Raw genomic sequence first — 17,243 nt, 5'->3', positions numbered from 1 at the left:
TAGGTACTTTTTCTTGACTGTCTTTTGTTGACTCTGAAATAGTCTGACTTTATAAATATGATGGCCTCTGTTAAAAAGGGAATTCTAGATTTTATGTAAGCCAAGCCATTCACATTGGGAGGTAAAGAGGGCATTTGAAGAATTTTACAAGAGTTGTTATAAAGGAAAGTCCAAATATTTATGAAGTGCATGGTGTGGAAGCAATTTATACTTCCCTTAACATCCTCTGAATCCATGGGAAGCTTTGAAACACTTTCTGAGAGATGAAAAGATACAAAGACAAGAGGTAAATGAACTGATGGGTCGCTTGCTAAGGCCACAGCTATTGGTGCCATTTACCAGCTGGCCTCATCCAACCAGTTTAGTTTCTCAGCTAGCTCTCAGCTTGGGCATGGAGAGAAGGATCTACTTCGAAATTTTGATTCTAAAGCTTTTATTAACTTGGGAAATGTGGTACATAGCTATTATTTAAAACTTGTTTTTCTTTGTTTCAGTTCCATCGAGCAGAAAGAGAAGTGGCTTACGTTCCTACAAAGGTATTTCTGTTTTGCCATAATAGCCCTTACAAAGTCTTGTCTTTCATTCCGAACCTAGGACAGTTCCTTGTTGCCATCTTGTTGATATGTAGTTTCATTTTGTGCCTCCAGAATTGGAAAAGTTTTGTGAAAGTAGATTAGAGAAACTGGCATGTTGCTTAGATAGCAAAATTGGATGGAGCTTTTCTTACTGAATAGGATTTAATTTTGCAGACTCCAAATCTAACATTTGAAGGGAATAATCAAACTATTTGTGTAGAAGAGGTCCTTCTCATTTTAAAGGTGCTTTTTAGAGGCAAACCGTTTCAGAAGAGCTCTTCGCATTTAGAGCATCAGCATAACATATTTTCCCTTCTATTATTCTGTTGTTTCAATCTCCGTTTTGTTAAACAACTCCATTTCTGCTTGCTTTGACAGCCGTATCAAGGAAGAGAAGGAAAAAGACTATCCCAAGAGCATTCCGTTGAAAATCATTGCAAAGGATATTGGAAGCTGTGCATATGTAAGTGTTCATAAGCTGTGCTGAATGAAGAGCGCATCAGTGCTATCGTTGTGCCTGTTCCTTGGCAAACAGCTGTGAAAATTCAAATGCTGCATGATATGTAACGCTTATTTCTGAGTACAAAATTTAGGTGTTTATTTACAAGACCATTAACCAATACAGCACAGAGTCTTTGCAGACTATGGTTTCACATTACATGAGCAAGCCATGGGTTTGAACACCATACCCCCATCTCATCTGCTATGATGGCAAGGAGGCAGCCAGGAGCATTTGCTTTTAAACTAAACAGAACTCCCTACTGCGTCCAAACGTGGGGGAGCTCTGGTTAGTTTAAACTATGGCTAGTTCAAACCATGGTTTATGACCTTGGCTTCTTCACAAACCATGGTTTATGACCTTTGCTTCTTCACAAACCATGGTTTATGACCACTGTCGAACAGCTCTTACTGCCAGAAAGTTCTTCCTGGTGTATAGTTGGAATCTCTTTTCTTGTAACTTGAATCCAATGGTTTGGGTCCTACTCTATGAAGCAGGAGTAAACAAATTTCCTCCATCCCCTATGTGACAGCCAGTTAGATATTTGAAGGTGGCTATCATATCTCCTAGCAGTTCGAAAGCACGTCAAAGTGCAAATAGATAAATAGGTACCGCTCCGGCGGGAAGGTAAGCGGCGTTTCCGTGCACTACTCTGGCTCGCGAGAAGTGGCTTAGTCATGCTGGCCACATAACCCGGAAGCTGTACGCCGGCTCCCTCGGCCAATAAAGCGAGATGAGCGCCACAAGCCCAGAGTCAGTCATGACTGGACCTAATGGTCAGGGGTCCCTTTACCTTTATCATATCTCCTCTCAGTCTCCTCCTATTTCCTATGTTGGAGACTGTTCACCAAAGAGAAACCCAGCATCCTGCCTGTTCTTGTTTCTACAAATATATGTAGGAAACCCTCTAGCAGGCATCTCAGAAGCCCTTTGAGATTTTCCCTATGCTGTACTCGGTACTCAGAAAATTCTAGTCTCCTGCGTGAATTCTGCTGGGGAGCATTGTCCTAATGCTTCCTCGTTCCCCCAAAATTTCCTTGTATATCTCAGAACTGAATTCTAGCACTGAATTTTATCCAGTCACATTTTACCAATGGTCCATGATCTTCTTTCTCATTTTTTATCACTGACTCATTATAAAATTGGCTATAAGGAACTGAGGATCAAAGCATGTATTTCTGATTATATCCTCCAAACAAAGGGCAACCATACTGGTTTAAGACAGTTTGAACAAAACTCAGCTGAGATGTTTGGGGAGCGGCATCTGTCAGTTTTGTGTACGCACAAAAAATGTGCAGTAGTTCAGAACCTTTACAACTGAGTCACTGGAGGCTCCCTTGGACTCGTCATCCTTGAAGTACAACACAGTAGTGCCAGATATATCACTGATAAGGCAGTAGAGTGGCAGATGGAAGCTTCCTAAAAATATGAACACTTTCTATGAAGCTCACCTTCCCTTTTTTTGCAAGAGCAGCTGGAGATCTTGGGGAATTGTTTCATTTTATGCTAGAGTAAGGGCTAGTTAGGGAGGAGGCATATGCAGCACAAATTATTTTATTATATTCTCTAGCCAAAGGCAAGCCTTATGCAAATGTGCTGACCTACTCCTGGGTGCCAGATGTCATTGCTTTGGGAAAATGTTATCCCCCCCCCCTTTGTTTATGTTCTGATCATTCAGCTATATCCCCAGGCAAAAATAGACTGCGTTTGTACTCCTTCGCTTAAGTCTTTTTGTCAGTTTATTATTTTTCAGTGGCTCATGCAGAAGGCTGTATTTGATATTTTGCAGAGAAAAAACTGGCGCAAGATTCTGAAACCAAGAAGTCCTGTGGACATTTTTTTACTTTATTTGTCTCACTATCTGCTAGGGCAGAAGCTTTTGCAGTTAATTATGTAATTAATTTTAGTGCATTTCAGTGGAAGAGAAGCGTCAAAAGCAATGTAGAAGATAACATTATTCACATAATGTTTGCTGACTGAAAAAACAACAATTGCATCAAACACTCCTATTCACTTACATGATTTCTGTTAGTGACCTCAGACAAACATGCAAGTTGTGAGAATTTCTGCTCTGGTTTCAGTTTCTGATGGAATTCTTCTATCTCCCTAATCACAAGTGTGGTTTCCATGCAGCCATATTGTATAATTATTTAAGAATACTTTTGATCTGCCCTTCCTCAAAAAGGTTTATGGTAAAGTTAAATGTTGCTTCATCAGGTGTGCTTCTTGGATGTAGATATTACATCAAAGTTCCAGCTAACATTTCCTCCTGCAAAAGAATAAGCTTCATGCAGTACTTAACTACTTTTAAAGTGCTGTGATTTGGGTAATAATGTTCTCTTCAACCTCTTTTCTCCCCCAACAGTCAAAAACCTTAACCATAACCAACACAGACACAGCAAGTGACATAGTCCTCATGGCCTTGCAGCAACTTGGAATCAACGTGAGTATTCATTATGTCATTTTAAAAAATGTACTCTTTAACAACTTGCATTATTGGCAGATGTGTGCTTACGTTATCCCATAGGTAGTAGAAAGCTGTAGCACTCTCTAACTTGGGCCACCAGGAAAAATCATTGGTGGGGGAATGAACATTAACAGGACCCAGAGGAAATATATTTATTTTTCTGAGTTTTAATCCCTCCCCAATCTCTTTTCAGCAGAAAAGACAATCCACCTCTTTGCCTTAATGAATCTGTGTGTAGAGGAAGGCTTGGCTCTTGTTTCCACTTAGCCACCCACTTCTAAAGCCTCAGTTGGCCCAAGAACTCATTCAATATGTACAAAAACTACAGTGTGGGGCTCTGGACCAAGATTGTAGCTGGAGTCTGGATAAAGCAATTTGTTCTACCTGAAATGATTTGAGATTCTTCCTCTTGCCTTAATTTTGCTTCTTAGGTCAGAGTTACGAATTGCCAAATCTATATGCCCTGAATTGTAGGAGTCCCTTCCATTAGCTGTGGTCCTCTGTTTCAGAGCCACGTGTATAAATAGCAGGACAATTGCACCGGGCTTTGAGCACTGATTCTGTGGGGAAAAGAAACTGCATGGTCTGCCGGCCACTGAAGTGAACCCTGCAATGGTATTGAAGTAACACCCATGGTGCAAGATGTGTATTTTAAAGAAGACCAAGAGCCATGGGGATACCATCAAAGACATAACATTTCTTTCTTTCACCTATGTAATACCTAGCATAAAATACCCCATCTCCTAATACCACTCTGCTGCATATTTCCATACTCATGGGAGCAGGAAACCACAAAGCATAGTACCAGTTTCTGTGACTGCCCTGTATAATAGGAGCTGCCTTAACTGTGGAATTGCATTTCTTTATTTTAGTTTTATTTGGTTTTCTTCAATATAGAATTACAAACAACAAATTGCAATACCTGTGTGATTGTGTTTTTAAAGGGCTCTGAAAAAGAATATCAGCTTTGGGTGAATTCTGGTAGAGAAGATGCTCCATATCCCCTTATTGGTAAGTTTCTGGGAAGTTTATTTGTTAGTTCCTTTTCTATCCTGTCCCCTCCTCATGGCTTATGAGCATGTAGCAAGAGCCAAGAAGCAAGCAACACACACACAAAAGACCAAAAGGAAACCCAAAGTTTGGTTGTGGAGAGCCAGCAATTTTTATGGTGTTCTCCATTTGGGATTTAAAATATGAAATATATGCATCAGTCCATTAAAGTTCCCTTGGGAGGGTGGCTAGTCCTTTTCAGCTGAAGATGACAACCAACTTACATGAGGCACAGGCCTACGGATGGTAATGCAGGTCTAGATCCACTTCTTTATTTCTGCAGACTAGGTAGGTAAAAATGTCTAGGATGGTGGTGTGTTTGCCAGTACATCACTAAAGATAAATAATTGACCAATGAAATCCAAGCATCCTCCCCCCACCCTTGCAGTTAAGAGCTATTGTAGTTACAGGCTCTTAATAATAGTAGTACTGCTTGATTACTAATAACCTGGACATTTTAATTGAGAAAGATACCCATTTGTCTTCTTAGATTCTGCACATGTTCTTTAATTCTATATCTGTTGGTGCAAAATATCAGGAACAGTCTTGAAAAGCAGATGGAAGGACGTTGAGTTCACAGAATCTCTTCCCCTGAAAGTTAGAACATAATTGTCTCTTATTAAAACTGTGCCAGATACTAAAGTGATACTCCTTTTTTTACATTCCCCCAGAAGCTTACCTAGAGCCCTATTTCCATCTCCACTTGATTTGCAGTGGGAGTTGCACAGATGCAGATCAGAAGCCAAATTGGTGGCCCTTGTTACTTCAGCTTTGTTCTCTGACTCCCATTGCACCCACAAACAGATTTCCGGTTTCATAGCTTCCAAGTACATTTTATTAATCCTCTGCAAAATTTCACAGAAGTGATCAAGCGTGCTATTCCAGCATTAGACAGGATGTGTTTGAATTAATTTTGGAATATCTCCTTTTCCTTTTGGAGCCATAAAGTGCCTTGGCTGTTCATATTTGTTGTGATCTGAAATGTACTTCTCTGTGCAACTCAGCAGTGGCCAGACAGATGCATCTGGAAGCTCCCAAGCATCCGCACAACCACCCCCACTTGTTTGTCTACATGGTGGTTCCATTTAGCTACCATGGCTAGTAGCAGTTGACAGATCTATACTCAGATCCAGACCAGGGCAGTGTAGTGTAGTGGCTAAAGCATTGGGCTAGGACTCAGAAGATGCTGGTTCATATCCCCACTCAGCCATGAAGTGCACTGGGTGATGTTGAGTCAGTCATGTTTTCTCAACCTAGCCTACCATAGTTGTTGTGAGGGTGAAGGTCTATGTATGGTAGCTTAACCTCCTTGGATAAAAGGTGAGGTAGAAATGTAATTTAGAAGAAGGGCTTTTTTTCAGCCTGAACCTGCCAGAAATCAGATTGGGCACCTCTCAGGTGGGCGTCATTGCCATTATAAAAGAACAAGGGAGATGTTCAAATTGAGTTCCAGCACCTCTTTTTCTAGTAAAATAGCACTATTTAAATGCAATGCAACATTTGGGTGCCTGGGGAAACAGACAAGATGGCATTCCTCACCTCTCCCAATTCCAGATGCTGAACTTTATAGGACTGCCAGTTAGGTATTATTTCAGCACTGGCGGTGGAACAGTGACCTCTATTGCACCTGAGGGCAGCACCTTGTCTTAAAGGGTACAAGAAGGTCTTGTGGTGGGAAAGATGGAAGTAAATGGGCAAAAGAAGCTAAACTAAGGAGCCCTAAGTTGAAGCTTCATCCGGTCAACTGGGCCACCAGAAACACATCCTTTGGCTGGCCAGTGCCAAAATGCACGTGTATGGGGCATTTCATTTCCCTCTATTTCTGATGTTTCGGCTTATGCAGCCAAAACAGCAGGCTTGGGAGAACCCTGAAGTTTGCCAAAGTAAGGGAAAGAAATATTTAGATAAACCCTAAAGGCTTGGGACCCAAAGCAGCCCAAGGACGGTTGAATGTGTTCAGTGCCCATGCAATGGTGACTGACTGTTGAGGTCAGGAGAGTAAAAACCAGGAAGACAGTGGAGGAGAGGGAACCCCAACCTGGGGACATGCCATGCCGCAGCAGTCTAAAATCAGGCGAGTAAAATGAGCACCAAACTGCTAGCTAAGGTTTCGGGAAATGAGGGAAAACAGATACTGAGGCTTATCAGAAGAAACATTGCACGGAGATCATAGTGTAGTGTAAGTCTGGTAGAGAGCATTTATTCCGAGGCTGCTGTGTGTTTTCTTTCTTTGTTTTTAAAGAGATAATAAATATCATTGCAGCATCCTTGGGAGGTGCTCATTTGTTGCCTGACCGCCACTCAGTGAAAATTAAACCCTCTTCCTCTTTCTTTGATAAGGACACGAGTATCCATTCGGAATTAAAATGAGCCACATTCACGACACTTTGCCTCAGACCCAGGAATCAAAGGACTGCGTCTGCCCTCTGGAAGTTCAGGAGGCCATCCTAATCGAGCAGCTGCCCCGTGAGCGCCAGTGCCAGTTTGTAATCAAGCCAAGGCGCCTGGCCACTGGCCATGAGCTGAATGGTGAGTCTCTCTGCTTACAGAAGCTTCGTTCAGAGAACATTTGTCAGATTAACTCTGTGTGGTAATAAGCCAGCATCCATCCTGGAGAATGGGCAAAAGGAAGCACAGGGGCATGCTAGACAGGGGGTCGTGCCAAACAAACTTCTTACTCCAGGGTTAGGTGGAGTTGGGGGTATTTTAAGAATTATTTTCTTATTAGACCAAAGCTTACGTGAAGCCAGCCAAAGCTCGCAAGGAAATGGCCAGATTTCTTCATTTTAGAGTCTGTGCTTGTGAATGACTAGAGCTTTTCTTCAAAGCAATCATACTTCAGCTTCAGAAGGCCTCCTTGGCTTAAAGAGAGAACACATTGGGTCTAGTTGTCCCTTTTTTCATAAGTGAACATTTCTCAAGGCTTACCTGAATGGTTTATCCATACTTTTGCAATTTATTTATATATCATCAATTCACATATCTGGTCTCCTCTTGAGGGCCTTGGGGAAGTAACAATACTTAAAATGAGGGGGGTGAATGGGGGATGGACTGCACATTTGAACTCTCTCATTGCAGTGTTGCATCAAAGGTTGTGGCTTCTGGAACCTCTTTTTTGTGAGTTGAGGAACTTCTGAACATTTGCAGAGGAGCTCCTGTGTGTGTCACAGGATTCTGGAAGGTGGTCTGGAATGCCCATGCAGTTCCCATGGGATTCCTGTTGAGCTTCTCACTGTTACTTCCTATGACTTTGGCCTACAGGAGGGAATGGGCTTCTTTTGAGAACTGCGCTCCCTCAGATTTAAGCTGTCACAGGCTGCCTACAGACTCTGGCCAGAGCCGGAGCCAGTGGTGAATGAAGCCACTCACTTCTCTTGCTTAGCCCCCCACCAACACCTCTCTCCTTTCCCCACTTTCAGACATTGTGGGGAAGCTTGTTTGCTAGATGAAATGCTAGATAAGCTTCCAGTTATGAATTTGGTGAGTGGGGCAGTTGGATGAGACGCTGGGTCCCATCCAGTTCCTGTTTATAATCTTGGGGGAGAGGCTGCTGAACCAGCCAAAACCGTTCCTTTGTTAAGATAATTGCTTTGGTTGGCCAGTTATGTACTGCTATTTACTATATCCAAAGAGGTAGCTCTGTTGCCATAGAGATGAATGGTTGGACCATTTCCCATCTCACCTGACTGGATGCTACCATCATTTTAGGATGGAGAACAACAGGACAGGGGGGGGGCTGTGCAAGAGAGAGTTGTATGTATAAGAATTTGGCTGAAACTGAAAGCTGGGGACACAGAAGCATGTCTTGCTTTGTGCTGATCCCAAACTGTGGCTGCGGGGGCTTTCCTGGAAACCTGGTGGGGAAGCAAGATCTGTTGGGGTGTTGACGCTGCGAGCTCCTTCAGCCTGTGCTCAGGTTGTGTATATTGGTAAATGAAACCATATATCCTAAAGACACCACCATCTCCACTGACCATAATTCCATGGAAACTGAACCCTGGGTAAGCACAGGCGCCTCAGCACTTTCTTGCTGCTTGGAGATTGGAGTTGCATGCAACAATACATAGAAGACATTGCCTACTGTTTTCAGGACTACAGCTTTGCATTGTTTTTGCGTAACAGAATTTAATGCCACTATCTAATGTAAGCGAGTGTATTATAGCATAGCTGTTCCAGGCACAGAAGACACCTGCCTCCTCTGCCCTCCTGCCCAGGCTCCTTGCCACATGGTTTGCTATTTCTGAAGCAACTTTGCAAGTATAAAGGACATGTTTATTCTCTTACCCATCACAGTCAGCAAAATGCTCCAAGTGCATTGACCAGGGCACCCTACTTGTGAAAGTGGAAGTAGTTTCCAAATTTAGCCTCTCTTATGACCTCTACAAAGACCTCTTTCAGATTCTCTTCTTTATTTTGTTTGGAGCGGTGATAATTTCCACATTCAAGCTTCATATAATGCTTCTCTGAACCTCCAGTATCTCTGTTGCATCCACACACTGCCCCTTCTTATCCACATTCATATTATGACACTTTATAGCTTATCTTTTCCATCTGGTCTAGGCAGACACTTCCTGCCAGGCCAAAAAATGTAGATCCTGTTCTTCTGTGTTCATCAGGAGTTTGTTCTCTGTTCTCTGCGGAGTTATTTGGCAACAGAAGCACCCCCTTGTGGTTATTCAGTGCTACAATAAGAAGCATTGCTCAGTAAACCCTACCGGATGTGCATATATTCATTAATTTTTCTAGAAACAATGATGGCTAGAAACTTAAGAATCTGAGCAAAGCGTCTGAAACTCCCAGCTTTGTTGCTTTGCGAAGTGGTCGTATATCTTTGCTATCTTTAGCCTCTACAATTCTTAAAAGTTAGCAGTCCAGAATCCAGAGAATTGTCTGTTGCTGCATCATTGCTGCAGATGTTGTTCTGATTTTTTTATATATAAAAAACAAACAAACATCAGTAGGAGGCTATTGGGAGCTGCATATAGAAGTGGGTTGTTATTTTTAAAAATGTTAGTGCAGATGTCTTTGGCTTTTGTTACAGAACCTGACCTTCCTTTGTCTCATTGTACTTCCTTCTGGACATCTTTTCTGCCTGCTGAGATGCCATATGGCAGCTGCCCAGGCTTTCCAGAATTCACCAGCAGTGTGAAATACGTTTGCATAGGAATTAGATTTTCAGTTGCTTCCAAAATGGATGTGCATTGCCTTGCAAGGCAGACACTCTACAGCTCTGTTTTTTGACACAGTCAACTGGCTAAGTCACAACTTGAGTACAAAAATATATCCAAACCATTCTGTGTAAAAGAAGCCTTTCCTTTCTGAGCAGGTTTCCACCACCCCCTCAATATTCATGGGCAGATGTCCCAACATTCGCTTCTCCACACAGTCTTTTATATTGATATTGCTAACAATCAATGTGATGTACAGTGGTGCCTCGCAAGACTAAATTAATCCGTTCCGTGAGGCTCTTCGTATAGCGGTTTTTTCGTCTTGCAAAGCAAGCCCATTGACAGCTTAGCGGATTAGCGCTATTAGCGGTTTAGCGGCTTTTAGCGGATCAGCTGATAAGCGGCTTATCAGCGGATCAGCTGATAAGCGGCTTAGGGCTTAGGAAAAGGGGGGGGGAGGGGAAAAACCCCGCAGGAACTCGCAAGACATTTTCGTCTTGCGAAGCAAGTCCATAGGGAAATTCGTTTTGCGAAGCGCCTCCAAAACGGAAAACCCTTTCGTCTAGCGGGTTTTCCGTCTTGCGAGGCGTTCGTCTTGCGGGGCACCACTGTATTTTATCATTGCAGAGGGTCTGCCCTCCAAGTACTTATATAGCCATCTCTTACAAGGCAACTGAGCACTGTCATTTGGTCTCAAATCTTAGTAACTGAAGAAACACAGAAGTCTGCTGCACAAGTAGAGCTGTAATGTTGGATACAACCCAGTATTTTTGGATCGATTTCATGCCAATTACATTGATGCAAATTACATTTGTCTTCTCTTGCCTATGCAGCTTCCCCCATTCTCTTCAAATGCTGGTTTTAACTTATAAAGTGTTAAGCAGCTGCAACCCAGCACTTCTCCATGGAGCTCACATAGGAAAGGGGTTGAAAGTGAAACTGCCCAGATCATTACGCTGCTATACATATCTACAGTATCTGCCTGATGCAACCTTACTGAAAATCAGCAGGGCCTTCGTGAACTTGGGGTTACGTCAACTGCTTCTGGTTCCGAGAAGATAACTGCTACTGCTGTTCTCTCCTCTGGCCAGCAGCCATGGTAACACAGAGGGCGCAGCTGGTTGCTGAGTCTGGAGGCCTTAGGCTCCAGAAAGGTGATTGCTGACACTGCCACCCAGTGCAGCATCTGATTCCTGAATGGTTAAGTTTCTAGATCTCATGGTTTGGAAAGACAATTAAGCAAAGAACTCCTACCCCAAAGTTTGCATTCAAAAGCAAGCCAAGCAGTGATAGTTTTCACCAGGCTGCTATGCAGTTGGTATTTTTCATTTTTACATCACTGAATATTTTGTGGAAAGAATTCACTAGCCAAACAAGTTTAAAACAAGCTTTAAAACAAAGTACATTTTTCAGTCAAGTGCTGCTGACTTTTAAGCTAAACACATTTCTAGGAATTCCTCTTAAACCCATGCACGTTACCATATAGTGTGGGTGCCAAACGGAAGATGCTTGGTTCATCACAACCACTAAAGAGAAGGAAATAAAGGATATGACATGACTTTGCGTGGTGTAGTGTAACAAGAAACCTCTTTCTTTCCTTGCAGAGTGTAGCCAAAAGCCACTTAAAAGGAAAAGATCCACTATAAACTGGGCCTTCTGGCGGGGTGCAGAAGCTCCTCCTTCCCCAACCTCTGCCCAAGGGAAGCTATTTGGACACCCTCTGCCAGACAAGCTGCCCAAGCCAATCTTTGTAAGTATCCCATACATTCAGTGACTGGTGACTGAACTTCAGTAGAATCCCTTTGGGGTGTTTTTGAGATTATCTATGACGACTCATTTTACATACCTGTGAAAAAGAGGACGTGTCCTGGAAAAATAGGACATATGGCAATCCTAAATATACATATATATATATATTTCTTTTTCTTTAACAGGACATGCTTTCTTTCCTGAACCAAGAGGGGCCTTTCACTGAGGGCATTTTTCGACGTTCTGCAAGTGCAAAATCTTGCAGAGAGCTAAAGGAGAAGCTTGATTCGGGAGCTGAAGTGAACTTACTCAGCGAGTCCATTTTGGTGATAGCCTCTGTGCTTAAGGTAGACAGGCATTTGTCCTCCTTCATCCCCTCTGCCACCCTCTAAGATTTATGTTATGGATTCTGTAGCCTAGGATGTTTCTTTTTTTGAACCAAGTTAGACTTCCAAAATAGTCATCTGTGTTGATCTTATCAACAACTGGATTATGGGCATTCTTGAACTATTTTTGGACTCAAGAATGGATTTCCCCTGGGCAGCCAATTCAGATCTGCTCTTCCATAACCGAGTCATCCTTTAGCCTTTTGTTGTGGCCATGGTAGATCTCTTACTCTCCTCTATGGGCAGGTCCACAGTGCAGGGATGGGAGGCCAGGACGGTAAAGAAATTCCTGCACGGCTTTCAAAATAGAAAAGAAACCTTGTTAGGAAATTTAAAGAAAATGTAACATCTTAGTAAGGAGAGAGAGAGAAATCAGAGCAAGTGTCTTATCATAGAGGCTCCTGGTGGCTTTCAGGATGTTCTGTAATGGAATGTGTTGATGTCTAGATTATAAGAAATGTTAGTAAATAGAATGAGCTACTCATGAGGGAGTAAGCTGGGATAACTGGGGCCACAGGATAACTTCAGAATAGGATAGGTTTCAAAATGCAGGTGCTTGATGCCGAACACATGCTGATGGATGAAAGAAGGAATAGCCACCATGACACCCTCCAGATGTTGTGGGTTCCAACTCCCATCATCCCTAGCCAGGCTGGAGGGCACCACATTGGTCACCCTTTCTTTAATACATAAGGAGATGTTTTATTTGCTCCTTTGGAATTTTGCCCTTCTTCCAAGGAGCTCAAAGGGGCTATCCAAATAGATTTGTGTAGTAAGCCTCGGAGGTTGGTTGGGCTAAGAGGTGCTGAACTGCATAAGGCTACCCTGGCTGTGTTGGACTTTGAGACAACATTTTGTTTGTTATTCTGCATTGGTTGATAACAGATTAATTTTTTCAGTCTCAAACCAGTAAATGCTTTTGCACTCATGCCCTTCTCATGAGCTTCCCATAGGAATCTGGTTGACCACTGTGCAAGCAGAATGCTGGGCTAGACAGACCTTTGGTAATTAGCTAATTGAAGTAATTAGCTACTGCTTCATTTACTCTGTGAGAAATGATTCAAATCCATCCATAGCAATTGAAATGGTTCAGACAGGACCAAAATTGTTCAATGATACACTAGTAGACAATCGTATGATCTACAGGGATTTTGTTCCAGCAGTTCCATGGTTTACTTATTATGAAACAGTCCCCCACAAATGGTTGCTCATCCATACTTTTCTTCCTTCTTCCTCAGGATTTTTTGCGCAATATCCCAGGCAGCGTTTTCTCATCCCAGCTCTGTGATCAGTGGGTTTCCTTAATGGATGAAGGGAACGATGAAGAGAAGATAAAAAGCACCCACAGGTAGAATTGTTTGTGTAACCTCCTGTGCTGCTTCCAAAAACGAATACCCAGAAAAAAGCAGAATGTTTGAGGTGCAGTTTTTGTTGCAGACAAGCTTATAAATTTAGATTTGATTGTTCAGCATTCCATTTCGGTCCCCTGATCAATATTCTCACCTGTTCATGGCATGCAGGAAAGAAGATATATGGTGCAGATCTCTGTGCTTTAAAATAGAATGTGGGGAGATTTATTTACTTTGTGGATTTCCACTTACCATGAAGTGGGCTCCAGATTGGCATAGCTAGGAGGCTAGGCTGGGGAATGGTAGAAGGAAGAGTCTTGAGTGTAATTTTTGCAAACAGTCTTGTGTTCTGAAAAGTTGTGTGTTTTGTGTGTTGCTAGACTAATGGAACAACTACCTGGAGCCAATGTGATGCTGCTGCGTTACCTGTTTGGAGTCCTACACAGCATAGAAAGGCAGTCTGAAGACAATAAGATGACTGCGTTCAATTTAGCAGTGTGCATTGGACCCAGCTTACTCTGGCTACCGGCTGCCACAAACTCTTGGACTGAAGAAGAATTCACCATGAAAGTAGGCTAAGAAACAGTTCTGCTTAGAAGTTCTGCCTCAGAGGTTCCCATAAAGTGGCAGAAGGGCCAGTTAGTCTGCCTTAAAATTAAGCTATTTGCTGTGTAGGCAGGGCAACCTTAGTGAGTTCAGACCCAAATCCCTTGCTCCTGATTTTTCCCAGCTTTTTAAGCTCCAGCATTTACATCTTTCTACCATTATATTACCTGTTTTACTTTCCCTACTTCATTGGTCTTACTCTGTGCACCTGGCCAAAAAGCTGGTGAGATGCATTACTTGGGAGGAGGTGGTGAGGAATGTCTTTCTAACCTAAGTTTTTCTAAGTTTCTAACCTAATACCATAGTATACCCTGTTCTTTCTTCAGAGATCGCCTCTAGAGCTAGGTGTCATACATAGCTGCTTTTGAAGAAACAGATGAGCCTGTGAGCAGTATTCAGCTAAGTTTTACGTATGGTAGACCCATGGAAATTAATGGATCTCACTTAAATATGTCCATTAATTTCAGTGGGTCTATTCTGAGTAAACCTTGGTTGACTACTAACCTGTATTACTGAGACAGTAAAGATTTGTGATGATCCAAAATCCCAGTACAACTTTTGTACTGGGAAGGCACAGTTGCAAGATGGGAGGTGGGATGCAAATAGTGGCAAAGAGTTTGCCTTGCTCCTGGTGCCATTTGCGCTACCTGCTTGCTTGGAGCAATTTCTTCAGTTCTTCCTAGTTTCTTCTATCCAGAAGACACTAGTGTGAGGACAAGAAATGTGACTGCATGGCTCAGATTGAGGTCAGGAATAGGAAGTAATGCTTTCTGGCGTCTGTCTGGAATCACCTTTGGAGGTGCAACTAGGAAGCACTGAACAAAAAGCCTTCTCCACCCAGCCACCCCTGGCAGCAGCAAGGAACGCAGCCTCTGCTGGCAATAGGACCATGTGAACCGACACCAGAAGCAACAGAAATATGTGGGCAGGGGCACAGCTTCAGGAAATCTTACCACCACAACACTGACCACTCCCAAGCACCCAGCTTCAAGGTGCTGTTGTAGCAAAAAGGACAAAAGCTATGCACATTTCTTTTTAATGTCTCTGTTAGAGACAGGAAGCTTAGATGGATCTGTCATTAGCTTTAAGACCACTTTTGTACAGTTAACAGAATCAAGTAGTAAAGTTATGCCTCGACTGTAGCCAGTGAGAGTTTGCTTGTGTGCATATTCTCCCACACACAAAAAAGGAATCAACATTTTTATAGAATCTTTATTTGAGGAAGAGAGAAAGACATTTCCCCCTCTGTGCAGAGAGTTTTTGTTTGTGGACAAGTAGCCAAATGTGCAGCTTCCAGTGTGCAGCTTGAAGTGTTTTAATTTTAAAAAAGAAGAAGAGGAGGGGATCAAATTATTTTGTTGAATGCATGCATTTGCCTGAAGCCAGTGCTGGCTCCTGTGCTCTGTTTTGCCCAAAAAATGAATAAATGTTATTTTTGTTAACTGAAAAGACATGCCTGCACAGATGTTCAGCTAGGTGCTATTAAAGTCAAGAGCACCAGTCATCCCACCCTGCTTTCCATATGCATCCAATAACTCTAATAGGGCACTTTCAGATTCCAGTCCAGTCTTTGGGAGGCAGCCTAGAACAAACAGGTTGAACTAGGAGGATTTGTGTGGGAGGAAAAGAACTGGCACAGAAATGAGAGCACACAACAGATGACAGGAGGCAGGCAGGCAAGGGAAATGTTCTAGCGCTAAGCAGAAGAGGAAGGCGTTGTGGAAAGAGCCTGTCCTGTGCCAAGGAAACAGCAGGGACTGGAAGGAAGGCTCATTTGCTTTAAAAAGTTCGTGCTAATACATATATATGCTTTCTGTAAAAGAAGCATTTGCATAAGTGCACATTTGTCTATAGCATACAACCCCAGAATTAAAAATGATGCGCTACATAATGTGATATACAGAATGTGATAATGGGAGGAACAAGAGGAACTTCTTGAGGGTGGACCTGCCAAGGGAGGGCCCAGTTGGAGCTTTGTAATAAACTATGTGGTTTTCACAACTATTTTTCTTTGCTTGCAGGCTTCTGTCCTCATAGAGTTTATGATTCAAAACGGAAGCAGGATTTTTGGGGATGAAATTAATTACATCTTTGCAGCCATGATGCCCCAAAATGACAACCAAGAAGATAGTTCAGGTAAAAGAAACTTTTTTAAAAAAAGTAAAGTGGAAAGAGAGAGTGAGAGTGATTATCTAGCATTTTGACTTGGACTCCATAGGAAGCCTGTTTGGCATCTTCTCCATAGTGGTTGTAATATGTACTCCAGGTCTCCAGGTCGCAGTATGGTACAGGGAAGTGGGCAATGTGTGGTCTGGATGCAAGGCTCCTGGGATTAAATCTCATAAAGCTGACTGAGCAGCCTGCAGCAAGTCCACTCTCCTCTGTCTCTGTTCTGAACCATCACAGGATGGCTGTGAGAATGACCAAATTTAAATTAGGAATGGTAAAATACGTCGCCTGCTGCAAAATAGTCGATAAAATTCTGCTTATGTTTTAATTAAGCGATGTTGCTTTTGATGGAGTGACACCTGAAGGTGTGCTGACACCTATTTCATCCTCTTGCAGATCTCTCTTCTGTTCGTCTGCATGACTCCTCATCCGACAGTTTAGAAAATGAATTGAATGACTGCGCAAACCTCAGTAAAAAAGAGGAGGGGAGCAAAGAGGTGGTGTCCCTGAGTGACATAGATTTGGACCTACTGGAAGCAGAGGACCCCCAAATCCGCTGCACCTCGTCAGGAGAGCACTCTGAAAGTGAGTCTGGGTATTCATCAACACCCATTTCTGATGCTCTCGAACCGCCTTCTCCCACCACCTCCACTTAAGTTGAATATTTGCTCAAGGGTGAGCTTATCATCCCTGGGCACTTTCCCTTCAGGGTCTTCAAGGGGAGACTTTGAAGGGGAAGCGCTCAGGGATGATAAGCTCACCCTTGAACAAATAAGTGGTGGTGGTGGGAGAAGGCGGTTCGATGCATCTCTCTTTTCACTGCTATGGTTTTCTGGATCATCTTTGCCCACATCAATCCCCATAACCCCATGACCTTCCACAAATCTCCACAAATCTTCTGCCAAGTTGCCAACCAAATCTCAGCCAGTGTCCATTTCTGCGGGCTTCCGCCACAAATCTCCATCAGGAGAGCACTCTGATGCATCTACACCCACCTCAGATGGATCAAACCAGCTTCTCTCATCATCTTCATTTCTTTTCTGTCAGAAACTGTACAATGACAGAAGCCTGCAAGCAAAGAAAAATAGTTGTGAAAACCACATAGTTTATTACAAAGCTCCAACTGGGCCCTCCCTTGGCAGGTCCACCCTCAAGAAGTTCCTCTTGTTCCTCCCATTATCACATTCTATATATCACATCTGCCTTAAGAGAAACTCTTGATTCT

The 17,243-nt window shown here is 42.8% G+C and overlaps 1 protein-coding gene across 5 annotated transcripts in view; it reads left to right on the top strand.

Annotated features, from left to right (window-relative positions):
• The window catches only part of ARHGAP20 (Rho GTPase activating protein 20), a 79,205-nt gene extending 62,438 nt beyond the window's left edge, over positions 1–16,767 (top strand). For 4 of the 5 annotated variants that reach the window (XM_079973763.1, XM_079973767.1, XM_079973765.1 and 1 more), the window contains exons 5-15: positions 495–536; positions 954–1,038; positions 3,440–3,517; positions 4,486–4,552; positions 6,932–7,120; positions 11,364–11,509; positions 11,694–11,855; positions 13,133–13,242; positions 13,624–13,813; positions 15,871–15,985; positions 16,415–16,766. In XM_079973763.1, coding sequence (XP_079829889.1) covers positions 495–536; positions 954–1,038; positions 3,440–3,517; positions 4,486–4,552; positions 6,932–7,120; positions 11,364–11,509; positions 11,694–11,855; positions 13,133–13,242; positions 13,624–13,813; positions 15,871–15,985; positions 16,415–16,674 — 1,444 coding nt within the window. In that variant the 3' untranslated portion in view covers positions 16,675–16,766. Of the gene's footprint in view, positions 1–494; positions 537–953; positions 1,039–3,439; positions 3,518–4,485; positions 4,553–6,931; positions 7,121–11,363; positions 11,510–11,693; positions 11,856–13,132; positions 13,243–13,623; positions 13,814–15,870; positions 15,986–16,414 lie in introns of all 5 variants that reach the window. The other variant, XM_079973764.1, reaches the window with a different exon arrangement.
• The last annotated feature ends 476 nt before the right edge of the window (positions 16,768–17,243 follow it).

This window comes from Podarcis cretensis (genome assembly GCF_951804945.1).
Source record: "Podarcis cretensis genome assembly, chromosome: 4".
NCBI classification, from domain to species: Eukaryota; Metazoa; Chordata; class Lepidosauria; order Squamata; family Lacertidae; genus Podarcis; species Podarcis cretensis.
Note: the sequence above shows the minus strand (reverse complement) of the source record. Positions and strands in the feature narration are given on the sequence as shown.